The sequence below is a fragment of the Pristiophorus japonicus genome, chromosome 1, assembly GCF_044704955.1.
Source record: "Pristiophorus japonicus isolate sPriJap1 chromosome 1, sPriJap1.hap1, whole genome shotgun sequence".
Lineage (NCBI taxonomy): Eukaryota > Metazoa > Chordata > Chondrichthyes > Pristiophoridae > Pristiophorus > Pristiophorus japonicus.
This window is the reverse complement of record NC_091977.1, coordinates 346,715,909-346,737,038: the sequence shown is the minus strand read 5'-3', so window position 1 is coordinate 346,737,038 and position 21,130 is coordinate 346,715,909. Positions and strand designations below refer to the sequence as shown.

The window sequence follows — 21,130 nt, the reverse complement described above, 5'->3', positions numbered from 1 at the left end:
GGGGAGAGGCACAGGGGGAGGGACAGGGAGAAGGGACAGGGAGAGGGACTGGGAGAGGCACAGGGGGAGGGACAGGGAGAGAGGTACAGGGAGAGGCATGGGGAGAGGCACAGGGGGAGGGACAGGGAGAGGCACGGGGGAGGCATGGGGAGAGGCACAGGGGGAGGGACAGGGAGAGGGATGGGGAGAGGCACAGGGGGAGGGACAGGGAGAGAGGGACAGGGTGAGGGACGGGGAGAGGCACAGGGGGAGGGACAGGGAGAGAGGGACAGGGAGAGGGACGGGGAGAGAGGGATGGGGAGAGGCATGGGGAGAGGCACAGGGGGAGGGACAGGGAGAGAGGGACAGGGTGAGAGGGACAGGGAGAGAGGGATAGGGGGAGGGACAGGGAGAGAGAGACAGGGAGAGAGGGACAGGGAGAGGGACGGGGAGAGGCACAGAGGGAGGGACAGGGAGAGAGGGACGGGGAGAGGCATGGGGAGAGGCACAGGGGGAGGGACAGGGAGAGAGGGATGGGGAGAGGCACGGTGAGAGGCACGGGGGGAGGCACAGGGGGAGGGACAGGGAGAGGGACAGGGAGAAAGACAGCAAAATGTGGCCAGAGGGAAAAGACGCCACAGTGCTGGCAACAGGATGCCTTACCTTCCCCAGGAATTCCGGCAGCACTTCTCCTACATCAATTTCACTGAGAAACAGTGTGCGCGAGAGCTCTGTCACAAGAGCTCTGTCATCTGCTGCAACCAGACCTCGAGCCTCAGATCAGGGTGAGGACAGCTCTCTCAGTGGCAATCCAGGTCACCATCGCACTCAATTTCTACACCAATGGATCCTTCCAGGGAGCGACAGGAGATATCTCCCAGTTTTGAGTCCATTACTCCATATGTGAGGCCTCAGATGCTCTGTATAGAAGGAGGTGAGACTACATCTACTTCCCCATGACCAGAGCGAAGCAGCACGAGCTTTGCCAGGATAACGGGCTTCCCCATGGTGCGGGGCGCCATTGACTGCAACCGCGTCGCTTTGCGGGTATCACATCACAATCCTGAGATCTTCTGTAACCGCAAAGGCTTCCACTCACTGAATGTGCAGCTGGTCTGCGACTACACTCACAGCATCGAAGCACTGACTAGACTTGACCAGCTCCGTTGGGCGAGCCACATTGTTTCATGCCTGACACAAGACTCCCAAAGCAAGCGCTCTTCTCGGAATTCCTACACGGCAAGCGAGCCCAAGGTGGGCAGAGGAACGTTTCAAGGACACCCTTAAAGCCTCCTTGATAAAATGCAACATCCCCACCGACACCCGCGAGTCCCTGGCCAAAGACCGCCCTAAGTGGAGGAAGTGCATCCGGGAGGGCGTTGAGCACCTCGAGTCTCATCACCGAGAGCATGCAGAAACCAAGTGCAGACAGCGGAAAGAGTGTGCGGCAAATCAGTCCCACCCACCCTTTTCTTCAACAACTGTCTGTCCCGCCTGTGACAGAGACTGTAATTCCCGTATTGGACTGTTCAGTCACCTAAGAACTCATTTTTAGAGTGGAAGCAAGTCTTCTTCGATTTCGAGGGACTGCCTATGATGACACTCACAGAATCTTCACCATCAATGCCTACTATCCTGGCAGCAGTCATGATACCTTCATCCTGTGCCAGACCGGCGTGCCAGCTCTGTTCCAGCCACCAAATCAAGCTCGTGGCTGGCTGCTCGGAGACAAGGGCTATCCACCTGGCTCATGACTCTCCTCCGCAAACCCAGCACTCATACAATGAGAGCCATGCCACCACCAAGAACATCATTGATCAGACCATCAGATTGCTGAAGCAACGGTTCCGCTGCCTTGACCATTCGGGAGGAGTCCTCCAGAACTCGCCTGAGCGGGTGTCCCTATTCGTCATCTTCTGCTGCATGCTGCACAACCTCGCCAGCATGAGGGCACAGCCATTGTCACCAGACATAGTCACACCACCTGAGGAGAAGGGGCAGCAGGAGGAAGAGGAGCAAGAGCGGCAATATGAGCAACGGAGGAGGCAGCGAGACCATCGCAATTGTGCAAGGGAGGTCCGCGACCATCTCATCAGTGTTCGGTTCCAGTGAATTACATCCCACTTTCCGGTTCCTCTGGACGTCCCCATGACCACATCCATTTTCACTTCCATTCCAAAACCCCAAAACTGGGACCCGCAGCCTGGGACGGTGGGGCCCTGGGTGTGCCTCGCTGCACCCCACTGGAATCCCCAGCCTCGGACGGTGGGAAACCATGGAATGTCCCACCAACACTCAAACCACTACTCAGGGAAAGGGCTGGTACCTCAATGGGAGGCATCTGCACCTACTCAAAAGTAAGTACAACTGTGGGGGCTTCATCCATCCCCTCCCCCTCCCCCTCACCCCATGCTATTGGTCTGGAAGGTGGGATTGGAAGATGTTCTCCTCTTCAGGCTCATCCTCGTCTGAATCTTCTTCATCGTCAGGTTTGGCCTCAAGTTCTGCAAAATATAACAGAACAGACAAATGGTTAGTAGCAGAGGAGGGGGCAGGGTGGTATGAGTAGGCTCACACAGTGCAGGCAGCAGGCTCATTTGAAGGACCATGATGAATGATAGCACATTGCATCAACCGAAGCGTAGCTGACGGAGACATCCCCAGGAACCGAAGCATGGCTAGCCCGCGCAGTACTTAACATTTAGCAAAGCCAAACTGTGGAATTTGCAGGACTTACCCTCTCCCTCGAGTGTGGGCCCATCTTGTGCAGTGGTGGTTGCTTTTCTCCAGGCAGGACCCATCAAAGCAGCGACCCTCTCTTCCACGAGTGTCAGTGGGTGCAGATTTGCCGGGCCTCCTCCTGTTCGAGTTCTTTCCCTTTTGTTATGTGCCACTTTCCTCTGCATAGATGAAAATACAACTTTTTAGAGAGGGTGTCTTTCTGCTGGATGGAACATTTACATTACAATTGCAATTGCATTGAATAAATGAAAATATTACTTACACTAACTATTTGACCAAGGCCTTTTTGCAGTGGCCTCCAGATCTCGTGGTGGTCACCATTGCACGGTAATCTTCTGCAAGTTGGTTCCAGCATTTCTTCATTTCTTTGGGTGGAACTTTTATGTGACCTCTGCTGGTGTCCAGCTCCTGCCATCTGATCTCAATCACAGTAACTAGTGCCTCCACTTTGTCTTGTAAAAAATTCTTGGTCCTTCCGCGTTGCATCTTGTAGTGCAGCTCTGATTTTTCCAGTGTTCTCACACAGCACTCAATGTTCTCACACAGACAACTGGCTCTTTAAAAATGGACGACTGGGAGCTGTACTGTGAATGCGTGCCCACAGGAATAGCGTCAAAAACATCCTTTTTTTTTGCACATGCGCAGAAGGTGTGGCATCGTTTTTTCGGCGCAGACAGCAGGCTCCGCCGCCCGAGGCAACTGGACAGGCTGCGTGGCGCCAATTTTGATAAATACAGCGGGGAAATTTGGCACTAATATTTTTGGAGTATTTCTGGCCGAGAAAAATGGGCATAATTCTGGCAATACGCTAGAAAATGATTTGGGGCAAAATTGAGCCCATAAACTATCAATTGGAGTATTCCACTATCTGTCTTATATTTGCTATTATCTCACCTTAACCTTATCACATGCTCAGGATGTCCCAAAGTGCTTAACAACTAATGAATTACGGTCCCCACCACTTATAGTGGGCGCATTGGAATTTTCCTGGTGTAACCAAAAAAAATTAATTCCTGCAGGTGGCGGGACAACAAGAAATGTTGCTGCACTGATACGAAGAGGGAACCTTCATCCTCCATATCTCCAGTTCCCGCTCTGCCCCCCCCTCACAGAAAGATTCCCCTTCACTCCACACCCGCTCTGCCCCCTGTTCAATGTTTAGTTACTGATGTGAAAATGTGCTAAATGACAACAGTCACACTGTGGTAATGATCCAAACGGAAAATGTAGCAGCAGTTTTAAGGCTCTGTCCATATTGATTTTTTTGCATAACTCATCATCAGTTCATCCTCAGCAACTTGGATTGGTGATTAAAGCCCTCGAACCGTTTCAGAGACTTTACTCCCCTCTGTTACAGATGCAGTTTGAAAGCGAATGGAGGGAGAACCAAATTTAAACCTGATTGTAAAACAGAGCCTGGAATTTGTAATCGGAAATAGGGAATAACCAGGATTGTAAAGAATGAGATTTGTTTTGGTCATAAAGAACCTGGAGGGAATGGGCAACTCTAAGAATTAGATAACTAGAAGTCACCATGGGACAACCTCAAGGAGCTCAGCAAGCCGACAAGTAGGGCTCACAGCATTTGCAAGAGTTCTAGAGAGCACGGGGTGGTGATTGAAGCAAGTTGCAGAAATCATGAAAGGACTTAATGACAGACAGATCACTTAAGGTAATTTCACTTTAACAAGGCGGAAATAGCTGCTTGTATTGCCTGAAATAGTCGCCGTGCTTAATACAATTTAAGCAGTGCGTTTCTAATTAACTCCAATGGTAATGGCAAATGGTTAACGCCATTTGCCCGCTATAGGCGACTGTCTGGGATAAGCACAGAGGAGGGAACTGTACTTCTAAAGTGCAATCAATGTTATTATGTAAGGTAAATGCAGCAGTGAATTTCTGCACAGTGAACTCCCACAAACAAACAAGATGGCTGATCAGTTAATCTGTTTTTGATGGTTTTATTTGAGGGAAGAATATTGGTCATGATATGGGGGAGAACCCTTTCTCTTCTTCGAAGTTCCATGGGATCTTTTCCGTCCACCTGAGAGGGCAGACAGGGCCTGAGTTTAACATCTCATTCGAAAGACAGCACAGAAATTTGCAAAGTAGCCACGATATAAAGATGACTGACACTTAGTATTGCATAAGCCTTGCAAATTATTACAAGTATCTATTTAAAAATTAAGGTAAAGAATTTTAAAGGTACTGTTTGTAAATTTTGCCTCTTTACTTTCTACCTGGCTTTGGATAGTATGAACCAGAGTTTGTTGCTCTGTATTAGACTTGTGCTTTCAAAAGGGCTTTGAAAAGTCATACTCTGTTCTATGGTGAGGAACTGTACCCAGACATTATGGTGTTATTTGTTGAAGATTCCCCGCCCCCACAAGTTGTAGTCACAGAGTTTTGACGATGGGTAACACTTTCAGAACTTGACTTGCACAATGATTTTCCGCAGAGTTCTGAAGTCATTTCCTCCCACGCAGTATCAAATTGTGACAATTTTCAAAATGTCAACTCGCAAGATAAAAAACAACTTACATCAATTTTAACTTAGCCTAACAAAAACGTAAAGGAAAAACATACTATGTGTATATGAGGGGCGGTGTGATGGAGGACAGCAGAAAACATGCGACGAATGGTTCACACCCCATAATAAGCTCGCCACTGAGTTTCTGATGAATTGGTGTCACCGTGGGAGAAACACAAAATTGAGCCAGGTGCTTTCCCCGTGAGGGAAGCTAGTCATCCCAACCTATATTCAGGCACTCTGTAATGACCAGTTTCATTGATAGGTTGCCTACCTGTCTACCACCCTTTTGGCTGTGGACAGGCCGTGATGTGATGAGACCAAGGTGGTAGAACGCCAGTTTCATGGAAAGAGCTGAAGGATGGTGTTAGGCCTACCAGATGCTGCAAAGGAACCCAAGATACCGTCACTGTCCCCAAGAGGGTCGGCCTCAACCACCGCTATGGCACCAACCTGAATGTCCATCAGGGCCAAGACACATTCCTGGAACGGAGTAAGGTCTTGGAATTCAGACTCCCCTCCTGCAATCCGCATCTGCTCCCTGCAGTTGTGGATGAGTTTGTCCTGTGAGATTCAAGAGAATGTCTGGGTTAGAACCCTTCTATCAGTGTGTCCCAAGTGCCTTACATAGTTTAGTAGATGTAACTGTATGAGAGTCTTCACAGTTTGATGTAACTTCCATTCACTGCGTGGACATGATGCGGCAATGCTTGATTTAGGGGGCCAGGATCTAACAGTAACGGGGAGGCTACCGTCTTCGAGATGCATATGAAGGCTGAGGAGAGGGGTTGGTCTGCAGAACCAAGTAGCAAGGTTAACAGCGCATGCAGGCCCTTGCAGTGAGTGAGGCTTCAAATGGGAACCTTACATCTGGCCTCACCCACGTAGAGCATGGATTCTCAAACACTACATTGAGCAGAGAGTGCCGATTGAGATCAGAGTTAGCATGTTGACGGTTCAAATTTAAGATACTCACCCTCACTGGCCGCATCATCTCGTTCCACTTTTATAGGCATTCAGTGGCTGTCCTGGCCACCGTGTCACTCGCAGAAACTTGTGAGATTTGCCTGCATAGGCCTTTGGAGGTTGGTACCCGCCGCCTCTCCAGGCATCAAGGAGTGCATCCACTGCGGTGTCCGAGAAATGATGGGGACGCTGACGAGCTGCTGCTGCAAGGTCTGCCATGCTCACCATCTGAGTGAGTGCGTAGGAAGTGAATATGCCCACGACACGTTGAGGTGCCCAATCAATGCCTCAACTGAATTCAGGTGGCGCCACTAAGTCTGTGGCGCAGGTCCAAGTGCTACCTAACTCCCGGCTGTTGAGCCCATGCTTAACGGACCACTTAGCGCAGCATAGCGCCTCCAGGTAAGTGTGCAACGCCATGATTTTACACTGCTATCCACTCTTTAGGCGGCAGCACTGAATTTCGCATTTGGGGACCAGGCCTAAAGCGAGGCATTAAAAATTTCTCTTAGGTAGTGACACCGCCTCAAAAATGGCAGTACAGAATTTTAACCCCTATGTGTTCTTGGACAGATTTGTGTGCACCTTTGGAAGTGGCTTAGTGAGTTGTAGTGACTGGTCAGATATAAGGGTACCCTGCACAATGGTGATGAGTGTGAAAGGAATGGCTTGGGCATTGCAGGGATGTTTTATGGTGCTGGTGTGGGCTGGTGCCAACCTGATGCATCATGCATCATGCATCAAGTGAAGTAAATCTGGCCATGGTTTGGTCATCTCCAGCCTCCTGGGCAGCAATGTGGTCGGGTGCTGATGCCCTGTGTCCGGTGCAGCATCAGGTGATTGAGGAGAAGCTTGGTGTTGGTGTTAATGTGAGGTTGGGATGGCAGAAGCGATCTGTCAAGGGTGAGAGAGGTTGCTCCAAAGAGGTGACAGTGAATAAAGAGTTTACTGCAAACACTTCCAAACTGCATACAGCACAAAAGTTTCTTCCAAATCCTGAAAGCTTCAGCTTCTGACATTGGAAAGTGGACAGCTGTGAAATGGGTAGCTTTTATATCACTTCTGCAGCTATCCTCTAGCCAAAGCAATGGAGAGTCACTGAGAACCCGACACACTTACCAGGTGTGAAAGCCGAAGGACAGCAAACTCGTTGAAAACTTGGTAATTAGGTGACTGCCCGAGAATGCTGCTCCGATCCTTTAGACCCGACATTCGGCCTCCTGCTGATGTTACCGCCGGAAAGAGTGCATTGCACAAGAGAGTCTGCGCTCCACTCATTTAAATCAGCAGGCAGCACGAAATTACCGGTGCTGCCAGCGCTCTATTTGCGGGCTGCCATAAACCTTGGCCCGTGGTGGCGCGGTCCATTTTCAGGATTAATTGAATTTCTTGGTCAATAATTTTTAAAAGTTAGATACCCGATATATTTTTCTAATATTTCAGGATGGAGTCTCGATCTCAGCATATTTTAACTGGATTCTTCTTTTCCTAAAAGTTTTTTCTTGGGATGTCACATTTATTGCCCATCCCTAGTTGTCCTGAAAAAGAAAGAACTTGTATTTATATAGTGGCATTCACAACCTCAAAACGCCCAAAGCGCTTTACAACCAATGAGATACTTTTGAAGTGCAGTCACTGTTGCAATGCAGGAAATGCAACAACCAATTTGAGCACAGCAAGCTCCCACAGCAGCAATGGAATAAATGACCAGACTGTTGTGTATCTGTAAAGCATGCACTCCCATGTTCCGCCACCAGGGAGCGCATCCCCTGAAGTCCCAAGGGGTCCCAGGAACGCGCCCAGGCCACAGAATGTCACGGAGCTGCGGTCGTTTCTGGGACTCCTCAACTATTTTGGTAACTTCCTACCGGGGTTAAGCACCCTCTTAGAGCCCCTACATGTGTTATTGCGCAAAGGTGAGAACTGGGTATGGGGAAAAAAACAAGTAATTGCTTTTGAGAAAGCTAGCAACATTTTATGCTCCAACAAGCTGCTTGTATTGTATAACCCGTGTAAAAGACTTGTGCTAGCATGTGACGCGTCGTCGTATGGAGTCGGGTGTGTATTACAACAAGCTAATGTTGCAGGAAAGTTGCAACCTGTTGCCTATGCCTCCAGGAGCTTGTCAAAGGCCGAGAGGGCCTACAGCACGATTGAGAAAGAGGCATTAGCGTGTGTGTTCGGGGTAAAGAAAATGCATCAGTACCTGTTTGGCCTCAAACTTGAGCTGGAAACTGATCACAAGCCCCTCATATCCCTGTTCACTGAAAACAAGGGGATAACTACTAATGCCTCAGCCCACATACAAAGGTGGGCACTCGCGCTATCAACGTACAACTATACAATCCGCCACAGGCCAGGCACCGAGAACTGTGCGGATGCTCTCAGTCGGCTACCATTGCCCACCATGGGGGTGGAAATGGCGCAGCCTGCAAACTTGTTGATGGTGGCGCAGCCCACAGACTTGTTGATGGTCATGGAAGCGTTTGAAAATGATAAATCACCTGTCACGGCCTGCCAGATTAGGACTTGGACCAGCCAAGATCCTCTGCTGTCCCTAGTAAAAAAACTGTGTACAGCATGGGAGCTGGGCCAGCATCCCCGTTGAAATGCAAGAGCTAATCAAGCCGTTCCAGCGGCGAAAGGACGAGCTGTCCATTCAGGCAGACTGCCTGTTGTGGGGTAACCGCGTAGTGCTACCCAAAAAGGGCAGGGAGACATTCATCTCGGATCTCCACAGCACACACCCCGGTATAGTAATGATGAAAGCGATAGCCAGATCCCACGTGTGGTGGCCCGGTATCGACTCTGACTTAGAGTCCTGTGTACGGCAATGCAGCATGTGTGCTCAGTTGAGCAACGCGCCCAGAGAGGCACCACTAAGTTTGTGGTCCTGGCCCTCCAGTCCATGGTCGACGATCCATGTCGACTATGTGGGCCCGTTTCTCGGTAAAATGTTCCTGGTGGTGGTGGATGCTTTTTCAAAATGGATTGAATGTGAAATAATGTCGGGAAGCACCGCCACCGCCACCATTGAAAGCCTGAGGGCCATGTTTGCCACCCACAGCCTGCCTGACATACTGGTCAGTGACAACGGGCCATGTTTCACCTGAGCCGAATTTAAAGAATTCATGACCCGCAATGGGATCAAACATATTACCTCGGCCCCGGTTAAACCAGCCTCCATGGGCAGGCAGAGAGGGCAGTACAAACCATCAAACAGAGCCTTAAACGAGTCACAGAAGGCTCACTCCAAACCCGCCTGTCCCGAGTACTGCTCAGCTACTGCACGAGACCCCACTCACTCACAGAGGTGCCCCTGGCTGAGCTACTCATGAAAAGGATACTTAAAACCAGCTTCTCGCTGGTTCACCCCAACCTGCATGATCAGGTAGAGAGCAGGCGGCAGCAACAAAATGTAAACGATGGTCGCGCCACTGTGTCACGGGAAATTGATCTGAATGACCCTGTGTATGTGCTAAACTATGGACATGGTCCCAAGTGGATCGCGGGCACGGTGATAGCTAAAGAAGGGAGTAGGGTGTTTGTAGTCAAACTAGACAATGGACAAATTTGCAGAAAGCACCTGGACCAAACAAGGCTGCGGTTCACAGACTGCCCTGAACAACCCACAGCAGACACCACCTTTTTCCAGCCCACAACACACACCCAAAGGATGAACGACACCACCCCGGACCAGGAAATCGAACCCATCACACCCAACAGCCCAGCAAGACCAGGCTCACCCAGCAGCCCTGCAGGGCCAACAACATGCCAGCCCAGCGAGGGCACAGCCAACACACCAGAACAGACATTTGTACCGAGGCAGTCCACCGGGGAAAGAAAGGCTCCCGACCACCTCACCTTGTAAATAGTTTTCATTTTGACTTTGGGGGGGGAGTGATGTTGTGTATCTGTAAAGCATGCACTCCCATGTTCCGCCACCAGGGAGCGCATCCCAGCATCCCTTGGGAGCACTGTATATAAGCTGGCGTCTAAGGCCTGTTCCTCACTCTGGAGTGTCTTACTAAAGACTGAGGTCACTGTTACTGTAACCTCCCTGTGTGCAGTCTCATCTGTGTTAGGAACACAATACAGACAATCTGTTTTGGTGAATGTAAAGTGAGGGATTAATGTTAGCTAGGACACTGAGAAGAACTCCCCTTAAAAATAGTGCTGTGGGATTTTTTATATCCACCCGAGAAGGCAGACAGGGCCTCAATTTAACGACTCATTTGAAGGCAGCACCTCCAACAGTGCAGCACTCCCTCAGCACTGCACTAAAATGTCAGACTGGATTACATGCTCAAGTCTCTGGAGTGGGTCTTGAACCTACAGCTTTCTGATTCAGTGGTGAGTGTGCTTACACTGAACCACAGCTGACACCATGCTGCAGTCCTTGTGCTGAAGGTGCTCCCACAATGGTGTCAGGTAGTGAATTCCAGAATGACGAGCAAGTGACAATAAAGAAACATCGATACACATCCAAGTCAGGATAGTGTGTGACTTGGAGGGGACAATGTTCCCATTCTTATAGTGCTGGCAAACTTTAAGAAGCTGCATGATTATATCGAGTGCATTAAAAAACATTCTTTGTGGTTTGATACTTTATCTTTGCTTCAAGTGGCTGATCTCATCGGTCTCTGGGGCCGTCCAGCAGTGGTCTGGGGACAGATGTGGTGGCAACACATCTGATCTGCCTCTACGAGTCACAGAGGGCTTAGCAGCTGCTGGCTAGAAATGGACAGCTGGAACTCCCTGACCTAGTGGAGTGTTTAACCAGGGCATTCCACCCTTGTTTATTAGTTCTTTAAAAAACAATGGTAAGCTTTTCTAAAGTACTAAAGAAGATGTTTATTTTTCTACCTTGCTGGTGGTAGGATCAGTGTGTTACTATTTCTGCAATTAATGGCTCAAACTTGGCAGGACAGCAGCTTTGAGAAAGTGAAGATGTTTAATTGATGCCTTGTCTTTTTTTCACTTTAAAGGGGCACCATCGTCAAGAAAAAGTGTTCAGCAAACCTTTGCCCATTTATCCACACACACACCAAATCTCATTGTCATATCACGTGCCTGTGATGCCATTGTCGTGAAAATAACACTCGACTCCTCCTCAAACAACAAACAAGCTTGTCAAACACTGTAATGAGAGGGTAGTGCCCCTTTAATAGCAATATTACACACTACAGAATAGTCTGCTTACTGAAAAAAAATGATGCAGTGTTGTAATTCATCAATCATGCAGGAGAATTGACTGATAGTGAATTAACTGGAATTTTAATTAACCTAAACTCTGCTTTTGTTTGTTTCCCATCACAATTCCTCCACTGTGTTTACTAATTGGTTTACAGACTATTTCAAGCTCCACAGCTTCCTATTTGGGACTATGTAAATACCACAATCATCACAGTCTTATTTTTAGTGAGGTCTGAAAGCTGGTCTTTATGCATGATTGGGTCTACAATAAAGGTTGAATAACTTGCAACTTAATAAAGACATATTTTCATGTAAACACAGCACTCAAATAGTATCACTGGACTAGTGTAGGTCCAGCTTGTTTAATAAGCTTGTGAAGTTTTAGAGTTGAATGCAGGAGGGAAGAAGTGTGACAACCTCAGCTCTTTTTTCCCTCAACAGTTTCCCGTAAGTGCACTTAGTTCTTTACAATCCAGAAGCTGTGCCTTTCCAATGTTCTGTTCTTACAGAAGTGCACAATTATTTAACTGCCTGGAGTCAGTGCTGGGTAAGTGTGACACCATTATTTTCAGCTCTGGCCAGTGTTTACATGTCCCGAGAGTGAACTCCATCGCCTTCCCTAGCTGCTCTGAGGCTGAGTTTATTGGTGTTTTCTTTGAATCAGCTGAGCTACCTACCATGGCACCCTTCTTTCACGTGCACAGTAGTTCCCACTTACATCTCTACCTCATCCCGTTTGCTGCTGACACCTCTTTCCTCAGCTTCACCAACTCTAGGAGTAAGTCCTCAAATACTTCCCTCATCAGTTTACCTGGTCTCCACACATCACAAATTTTAGCTAATACAGGACGCCACAGATTTGAGTTCTCTCTCCCACAAAGTCTAGCACACATATCACCTCCCCATCTTCATCCAGCTTCCTTTGTCCAGGCATGTTAATTTCAAGGTGTCCATGTTAATGTTCAGATCCCTTCAGTCTCACCCTGCCTTATTTGGAAAATCTTTCCCAGCCATATCACAGCTTGCACCCTCCATTCTGCTATCTTTGAACAGATGCTTGCCCCTCCACCCATTTTAGCGACAAAGGCTAATCCTTCATCCTTTATACCCTGGGCATCTAAACTCAATTCCAACTGACCTCATCTATTTCTTGAAATGTGTTTTCAGATTCTTCGGGGAGGATTTTAATTGGGGAGTGGGTGTTAAATTATTAAAAAAGGGAGACCCGATCCCAACTTGCCAGGAACACTGCTGCCTCCGACTTAACCTGGGTGGGTCGGAGGTCGGTCAAGTAACCTACTCGTGAGAGGTGGGTCAGTAATTATAATATTTAAATGAGACTGATTTTAGCAGCCATATGGATTTAACGGCTGCGATCGACCAACTCCCCCCCCCCCCACCTCCCCATCCCTCCGGCTGCGGCCTTGAATAGGATGAGTTTGCTATTCAGCCTCAGACAGTTGCCAGAGAGGGTTGGAGTCGGTGGCTAGGGAACGGAGTTTGTGGTGGGGACCAAATAAAATGACTTCGGTCTTCCCAATATTTAGTTGGAGGAAATTTCTGCTCATCCAGTACTGGATGTCTGGTAAGCAGGGCACTCTCCTGCCCGCCAGCCAGCCAGCATCTCAACCTGGCTGGATGTTGCGTGGCAAACTGAATAAAAAAATTAAAATGAGATCCTGCCGTTAAATTCAGCAACACCTCCACGTTTCCCGTATTTCTGCTGACAGTTGCCCCCGCTCCCTCCCAACGTCCTCGTAAATATTGGAACCTTTCTCCACGCTTGCCCCCCACCCCGTCATTTCTATCACTTCTTGCTCAAGGTTAGCCCTTTAAATTGATTCTGTCTCTAAATCAGTACACTGCTTATCCGACATCCAGTACTGGATGAACAGAAATTTCCTCCAACTAACTATTGGGAAGACTGAAGCATTCCTACTCCCACCACTACCACTCCGCCAGTGCCCTTGCTGCTGCCTACCATCCAGCCAGCCCAGACTGCTTCTGCCCATACAGAGGTGCTGCGGTCTACAGCCGGGCCTTCTAGGCCCACAGCTGGTCAAGATCCTTCTGCAAGGCCATATGCAGTCTCCCCCACTGAAAGTCAGCAGCCTTCCGCCAGCCATGCTGCAGCCACTGGGGTAGCACTGCATAGGAGCACTAGAATATTAAAAGGAATATGAAAGACAGACACTATAAGGGAATGTACAAGGATAATTAGTTAGTGGTATTGTGTTGAATTGGAAGTGATTAATTTATAAATTATTTTGGGAATGTTTGTTTTGTGGTGGCTTTCATTTCAGCTTTGTGCCCAGGAAGATGCTGTAATGTTCTGTGACAGAGGGTTGGTAAGGTGGGGGAAGTGGTGAGCAATGGGAATCTGGGGTTTCATTCATTGGAGTCTGATGAGGCGCTCGCGGAGAGCTTGTCTGGAACTGGGATCTGCCATCTGCTTCCTCCTTTCCTCCTCCTCCTCCTTCTTCTCTTCCTCGTTCTCCTGAGGTGGTCTTGGAACACGTGGTGGCAAGGGCTGCACCCTCATGATGGCCAAGTTGTGGAGGATGCAGCAGACAGGATGCAGCAGACCACCACAAAATGGATCACCCGCTCCAGCATGTACTGGAGCGCTCCTCCCAAGCGGTCAAGGCAGTGGAACTGTTGCTTCAGCATGCCGATGGTCTGCTCGATGAGGTTCCTCATGTCAGCATGGCTCTCATTTCATGATGCTGGCTTCAAGTGGTGGGGTCAGAGACGGGAGTCATCAGCCAGGTGTAGAGCCCTTGTCTCTGAGCAGCCACCCCCGGGTTTGACGTGGTGACTGGAAGATTGCTGGCACACTGGGCTGGCGCAGGATGAAGGCATCATGGCAGCTGCCAGGATACCAGGCATTCACCATCATAATGTGCTGGGCATGGTCGCACGACAACTGTGAGTGGTAGCCTTTGCGGTTACGGAACATTTCAGGATTGATGTACGGCGCCCGCAAAACCACGTGTGTGCAGTCAATGGTGCCCTGCCCCATGGGGAAGCCTGAGATCCTCGCATGTTCAGCTGTTTTGGAGAGGGCGTTGAATAGAGCAGCGACGTTGAAAATCGTTGCATGCTGATTGACGTCATGATCCGCCTCATTACTATTTCTGCAGCGAGCGCAGGCAACAGCAGCGCTGCCGACCTTCCCAATATGGTGGCCACCGCTGGATCCGCTGGAAATGGGCGGAAGCGAGGCAGCCGCCATTTTTTCACCCAAACTGGCCTTAACAGCTGGCACAAATGGACCAAGCTTCATGGCCCTTGGGTTTTATGAGGTGAATCACAAGACCGTGAGTTGGGGTGCGTTTTCATTAACATTCGAGTGTCTCGGGATTAAATCGCAAGAGTTGGCACCTTTAATGTAGTAAAACATTCCAAGGCATTTCACAGGAGCATGATCAGACAATAATTGACATCGAGCCAAAGAAGGAGGTATTAGGACAGGTGACCAAAAGCTTGATCAAAGAGGTAGGCTTTCAAGAGCGACTTAAAGGCGGAGAGGGAAGTAGAGAGGCAGAGAGATTTAGAGGGGAATTTTAACCGCAAAAAACGGGTGGGTTGGGGTCGGCAGGAAGGTTAAAGAGTCTCCAACCCGTCCACATTTTAATGAAGGCGTGAAGTGAGGGGCGAGTAGCCAACTCGCATGCAGGAAGTGGGTTGGCACTTTAAATATTATAATGAGGCTGCATGCCTCATGGTGATCCACCATTTTAAATTTAACTGTGGGCAGTGGGTTTTCCAGGCCTTGGGGAACCCGCCAGATAAAGAAAGGTAAGGACTGTGGATCCATGAGGTAAATGTCTTTTCACTTACCTGCAGGATAAAGCATTACTGCCTTGCAAACCCCTGGGTTCAGACACCCCCCTCCCTCACCCTTCCGATCTCCCCCCAACCACCCCCTCAAGGCCTCCGATCTCCGATCTCCCTCCAGCATTCCAACCACCCCCTCCCCCAGACTTGATCCCACCAGCCTCTGATCCCCGACGCCCAACCCCGAGAGAGGGAATTACTCTGCTTAGGGCCTAGCAACTGAAGGCACAGCCACCAATGGTGGGAGAAGGAAGTCGGCCGGCTGTAACTTTCTTCCTCACCAGATTGACGAGCTGCAGTAGAGTGCCTGTTTGGCGCCTGCAGCCCATCGAGAAAAAGTTATTGAGGCTTAAACCTTAAAGTGGCTCGTGCCTCCTGATGCCACTTTGCGCGGACATCTAGCGCACAATGCTAGTATTCAACATTCCCTATAAGCTGCACGGCTGCGCAGCTCTCTGCCGGTCCCACACAGTCCGGGACCGGCTTTGCACCTCATGAAATGGCCGTGACCATCTTTTTTTTCAGCCACGCTGCACCTCGCTGAAGCAGGGACGCTATCTAGCCTCTGTCCTCGAGGTTGACTGCCTTGATCCTTCTCTCCCGCAATTCTGCCACATAGATGGAAGAGTGCCTGTGAATTCAATCTTCTTCCCCAGGAGTCCTGCCACTGGAGCCGGAAAGATACTTTTAGGTCGTTCTGGTTGGATCATTGCCACGCAGTCGTGATGGACAGTCTGTGCCTCAGGTGCTGCGCTGGTCTGTTCTCTGGTGCCTGGCCCAAGCGAAGGTGAGGTTTTGCTCTGCCTCTGAGCATGGGGGACATCAATTGCTGGAGTGAAGAAGTCTTCCTATTTCCACTGGATCTTCCCCATCCACCTTCTTCCGCGTAGCATTGGACCATCACCTGCAACAATCCACAGAGGTAACTTGTGCACCACGCCATTATGGATTACACTTACATCTGCACTACCAAGGACTGGGATCAGTTCCTTGGTGTAGGTGCGCAATTTTTCCTGTACCGGAACCAGCTCGGGTCGTTTTTCGTTCCATAGCCTCTCGAAGGCATCCTGGCTCATCACTGACTGGCTCACTCCCGTGTCCACTTCCATGAAGACTGGAACGCCGTTTATCTCGACTTCCATTTTCACTGGAGGACAATCGGTGGTGCAGGTATACACTCCATACACTTCTTGGGGCTAATCTGCCTCTCTGGCCAAATCATCATTTGGATTCAAACTCATCTACCAACTCCTCTGCTAGGCGGTGAGACGTATTTCTTTTACCCATACGCTGGAGGTGGCCCTTCGTGTTACAGGCTTTGCATACATACTCAGCAAACCGACACTGGTGAGCCCTATGGTTTCCTCCGCAACGCCAGCATGGTGCTACTCAATTAGCACCCCTCGACGGACTCTGAGTTCTGGAACCCTGAGGTCTGTGCTCTCTGCCCTGGGCAGAGCCACGTTCTACAGTCTTGCCTATGAAAGGCACCATTCTGTGAACAGTACTTGCTGGGTTTGAGTCCACAGGATGAATAATTTGCTTGGTGCTGCAGGTCGAGGTCATGAACACCTGACTGATGCTGATGGCGTTCTACAGGCTGACTGTGGTGTCAGCAGATAATAGCTTGTGAAGGAGGCCCTCGTGGCCAATTCCTATAACGAAGATGTATCGCAATGCTTCGTTGAGGTGCGTGCCGAAATCACACGGTGCTGCAAGTCACCTGAGGTCGGCAGCATATTTTGCAATCTCCTGGCCCTCAGGTCTGCAGTGAGTGTAGAATCTGTGCCTGGCTGTGAGGATGCTCTGTTTTGGTTTTAGTTGGTCGCGAATTAGTTCAGTCAGCTCATCGTATGTCTTTTCCTTGGCCTTCGTGGGTGCCAGCACATCCCTGACGAGGCGGTAGACCTCGGGTCCACAACTGGTCAGCAGTATAGCCTTGCGCTTCTCCGCCAATGCATCCGTCTCCTCTGCCAGGTCGTTTGCCATGAAATATAGCTTGAGCCTTTCCGTGAAGGCATCCCAATCATCACCTTCTGCGAAGTCTTTTAGTGTGCCAAAGGTAGCCATAATCGTGTGAAAGTCCATATTCTCGTTGCCAGTTTTTATGTCTGTAATGCACTTATGAATGACTCCACGAGGCAATGTGTTGTACTCAAACTGTAGTGACCTTGGTCCTTTATTCGTAACTCCAGAGTGAGGCACAAGCATGATGGGCAGCTTTTTATACTGGGCCCTGCACACGTATGCAGGTGACCCTCAGGTCTCCCACCACAGTGCCCTCTGGTGGACAGCCTCTGCCACAGGGACAGGAAACCCCGGTCTCCACCAGTTGCACCTCTAGTGGTGCCAGTATAGTATATACAGAGTGTAAACCTTATATATAGTACATCAGGTAACATGTCTCCATCTTATGCAACTATACAGTGACTACACAGAGAGTATATCTATAGTCTGCATATATAACAGAAAACTCCCTGAAATTTGTAAGGATTACATATTTTACAATTTCTTTAAGTATCTGTCTTCCTGCCATTGTCTTCAGTCTATTCACATCCATACAACACCCTTCCATTACAAATATACTCCTTGCTATTTTCCCATAGAATTGAGTTGCTTACGATAGTTTTGACTTTCATGACATCAGTGTAGTAACGTATAGGAACAGGAGTCGGCCATACAGGCACCATGAGCCTGCTCTGCCATTCAATTAGATCTTCGCTGAATTGTACCTCAACTCCATTTATCCAACTTTATTCCATATCCCTTGATACCTTTACCTAACAAAAATCTGTCATTCTCAGTCTTGAAAATTTCAATTGACCCAGTGTCCACAGCCTTTTTTAGGGAAATGTTCCAGGTTTCCTCTACCCTTTATAGAAACATAGAAACATAGAAACATAGAAAATAGGTGCAGGAGTAGGCCATTCGGCCCTTCTAGCCTGCACCGCCATTCAATGAGTTCATGGCTGAACATTATGTGATAAAGTGCTTCCTGATTTCATTCTTGAATGGCCTAGCTCTAATTTTAAGATTGTGCCCCCGTGTTCTGGATTCCCCATCAGAGGAAATAGCTTCACTGTGTTTACGCTATTATTATTTTAAATGCTTCAATTAGATCACCCCTCAACCATGTAAACTCTTGGGAATACAAGCCACGTTTATGCAACCTGTCCTCATAATTTGGCCTGTTAGCAGCAAAACAATGGCATGTGCAGCCTTGAATACATGTGCCAGTTGATTGCTGCCATCAGTAAATGGTTTGCAAATAGAAATGTGTTCATCTCGCCTTTCACGTGAGGACTGATTCTCAATTGGATGCTCCAAGTAAGAAGCCATTCTCACCAAGACAGAACACTAGGAAACCATGGTTATACAGCCAGTAATTTTCTGTCCATTAATTTCCGAACTGAGTTCCCTGGTAGCACCGATCGTGGGATCGGCCTTGTATGGATAGCAATATTATTTCCTTTGCATTGTTATAAACCAGTAGGCACTCACTTCTGGCCAGAAACAGCTGAAACAAAAGGGAGAGAAAAGCTGATTTAGAGAAGCTTTATAGAACAATAGAGCGCCTCTAATTTCACAGCATCCTCAGAGTAAATATAAGTTTACTTTTAATTTGATGTTGAAATTTTATGTGCTAATTACAAAGTTGATGTGGAGCCACAACAGTTAAGTTTCTTGTGTGCAACACCTAACTCTCTTGATTATTTCACAGGTCCTGCTGTCAGGTTCAGTGACTTCAAGGTATCAAATCCAAAACCACCGCCTCTGATTGGACAGCACACAGTTGAGGTACTGAAGAATGTGCTGGGTTATAGTGAGAACTATATCAATGAATTGCTCGCAGCTGGAACAGTCACCCAGCATACACTGCACTAAAGGCTAATCTCTCTTACACAAGCTTTTTTGACCTTTCTGAGATCTGCCACCTTCACAATTCAGACAAGACCATTTATAATTGCACATGCACAAATGAATCAAGGTAAATATCACTCCAGGTTGTTGCAAGGCAAAGCAGCAATGTTAGCCTTAATATAGTGAAATGCACAATAGTTAATGAAAATAAATGATGAATATAATCACAGTATGGTAAAATACTGTTATTCACAGACCTTGTCTAAATGGAATTCAAAATGGTTGTTCAGAAATTTTGAAACAAATGTCCATTAACTATATAGAGTGTATGAGCAATGTACTGTTTGACTGTGTGGAAATTCACCCACTTTTACTGAATGGAAAGCTGACTTTCACAAGCCAGCAACATTGTCTGACTTGTAGCTGAAACACAAAATGTAGGTGATAATAAATCCGAGGCCACTATGGATCTGCCAGAACCTTGCTGCAAGAAGCTGCTCTTAAAATTGCATAGTCCAGTGCAATTCAGAAAAAAAAATTTTTAATGACAGATCTTTTCTATTATCCTAATGCAAACAAAAGCGATTGATGAGAATTTGTTAAGACGTTGATCTTTGTACTGCTGTACAGTGTTGAAAGTTTACTGATAAAACTGTCATTGTATCCCACATTTCTTACTGGAATCAATTATCTGCACTACAGTATGTAAATTGTTTACATATCATTAGTTTGGAAAAGCTAAGAGATATTGTCGGAATAAACATTTCTATCTGTTTCATGTGGCTTTTTTTAAAACAAATATTTTTAAGTCAGATGAAGAACCTTGAAGGAATTCATGTTGAGTTTCAATGTTGGAACTGCATACGGAGTTCAAGTATAGTCTCATAGTCAGCTTCGACAGTGGCTATTGAGTAACTTTAAAAAGACAGGCACTACACCTAAAAAATGTGCTTTCCTTCAAAAATAAGTTTTTGATTGGAAGCTGTCCAGATATCAAATACCAGATCACAAAAATCACCCATGTAATTTCTAGAATCAATTCAATGGTGGGGATCAAAGGTGTTGTGCGCTCTCTAGAAAACTGCACGCAGTAAACCCCCTGCAATCTGTGGCATTCCCTCAGCACTGAGTTTGCCCCCAGATCAAGGACAGGAATAATACACAATGTGGGGACAGCAAACAAATGCTCAATGCAACATTTTAAAACCACATTTGTCCCTGGGTTTTCTGTTATTTCCTCATTCTCCTTGAAGCAACTCTCATTATCTGTGTTTGTTTGGCTGCAGTGATTTTTTGAATGGTGGATGTTTGTTTGAGGTGACATGTTCATCATTAGCGCTGCCATGAAAAAATCATTGAAATATTTCTTTATGACGTAAAATTAACACAACAAAGTGAAGGCTGTCTAGTTCTGATATGGAAGAACATACTGCAAATTCCATTTTCTGCATATCAAATCAATTAGTTTTGTTGTTTTAAAATGAAAGCATTCTAGAAGTTTATTTATTGTGTTTCTAAAAATATGTCAGTATATTCGTCATTTATTTGTTCAAGATTAATATTTTATGGCAAATAGTTTTGAATTAGTACATACATCCAGATGAATAAACAGAAGAAAAACAAGAGGTTTAATTTGCACTAAGTTCACTGTACATTAAATTATAAAAATAAAATTTGCATATATATATATATCATTTTATCATATCCTCAGGATTTCCCAAAGCACTTTGCAGTCAATTAATAACTTTTGAAGTGCAGCAACTGTTGCTTTATAGGCAGGCACGGTAACCAGTTTGCACACAACAAGATCCCACTAACAGTAATGAGAGAAATAACTAGTTAATAGAAACATAGAAAATAGGTGCGGGAGTAGACCATTCGGCCCTTCGAGCCTGCACCGCCATTCAATGAGTTCATGGCTGAACATGCAACTTCAGTACCCCATTCCTGCTTTCTCGCCATACCCCTTGATCCCCCTAGTAGTAAGGACTACATCTAACTCCTTTTTGAATATAT

At 47.4% G+C, this 21,130-nt stretch overlaps 1 protein-coding gene across 2 annotated transcripts in view; it reads left to right on the top strand.

The window, feature by feature from the left end:
- The window catches only part of sugct (succinyl-CoA:glutarate-CoA transferase), a 720,871-nt gene extending 700,981 nt beyond the window's left edge, over positions 1-19,890 (top strand). The window contains exon 13 of one of the 2 annotated variants that reach the window (XM_070890193.1): positions 18,975-19,890. In XM_070890193.1, the coding sequence (XP_070746294.1) occupies positions 18,975-19,138 (164 nt within the window). In that variant the 3' untranslated portion in view covers positions 19,139-19,890. Of the gene's footprint in view, positions 1-11,854; positions 11,906-18,974 lie in introns of those variants that run through there. The other variant, XM_070890206.1, reaches the window with a different exon arrangement.
- The last annotated feature ends 1,240 nt before the right edge of the window (positions 19,891-21,130 follow it).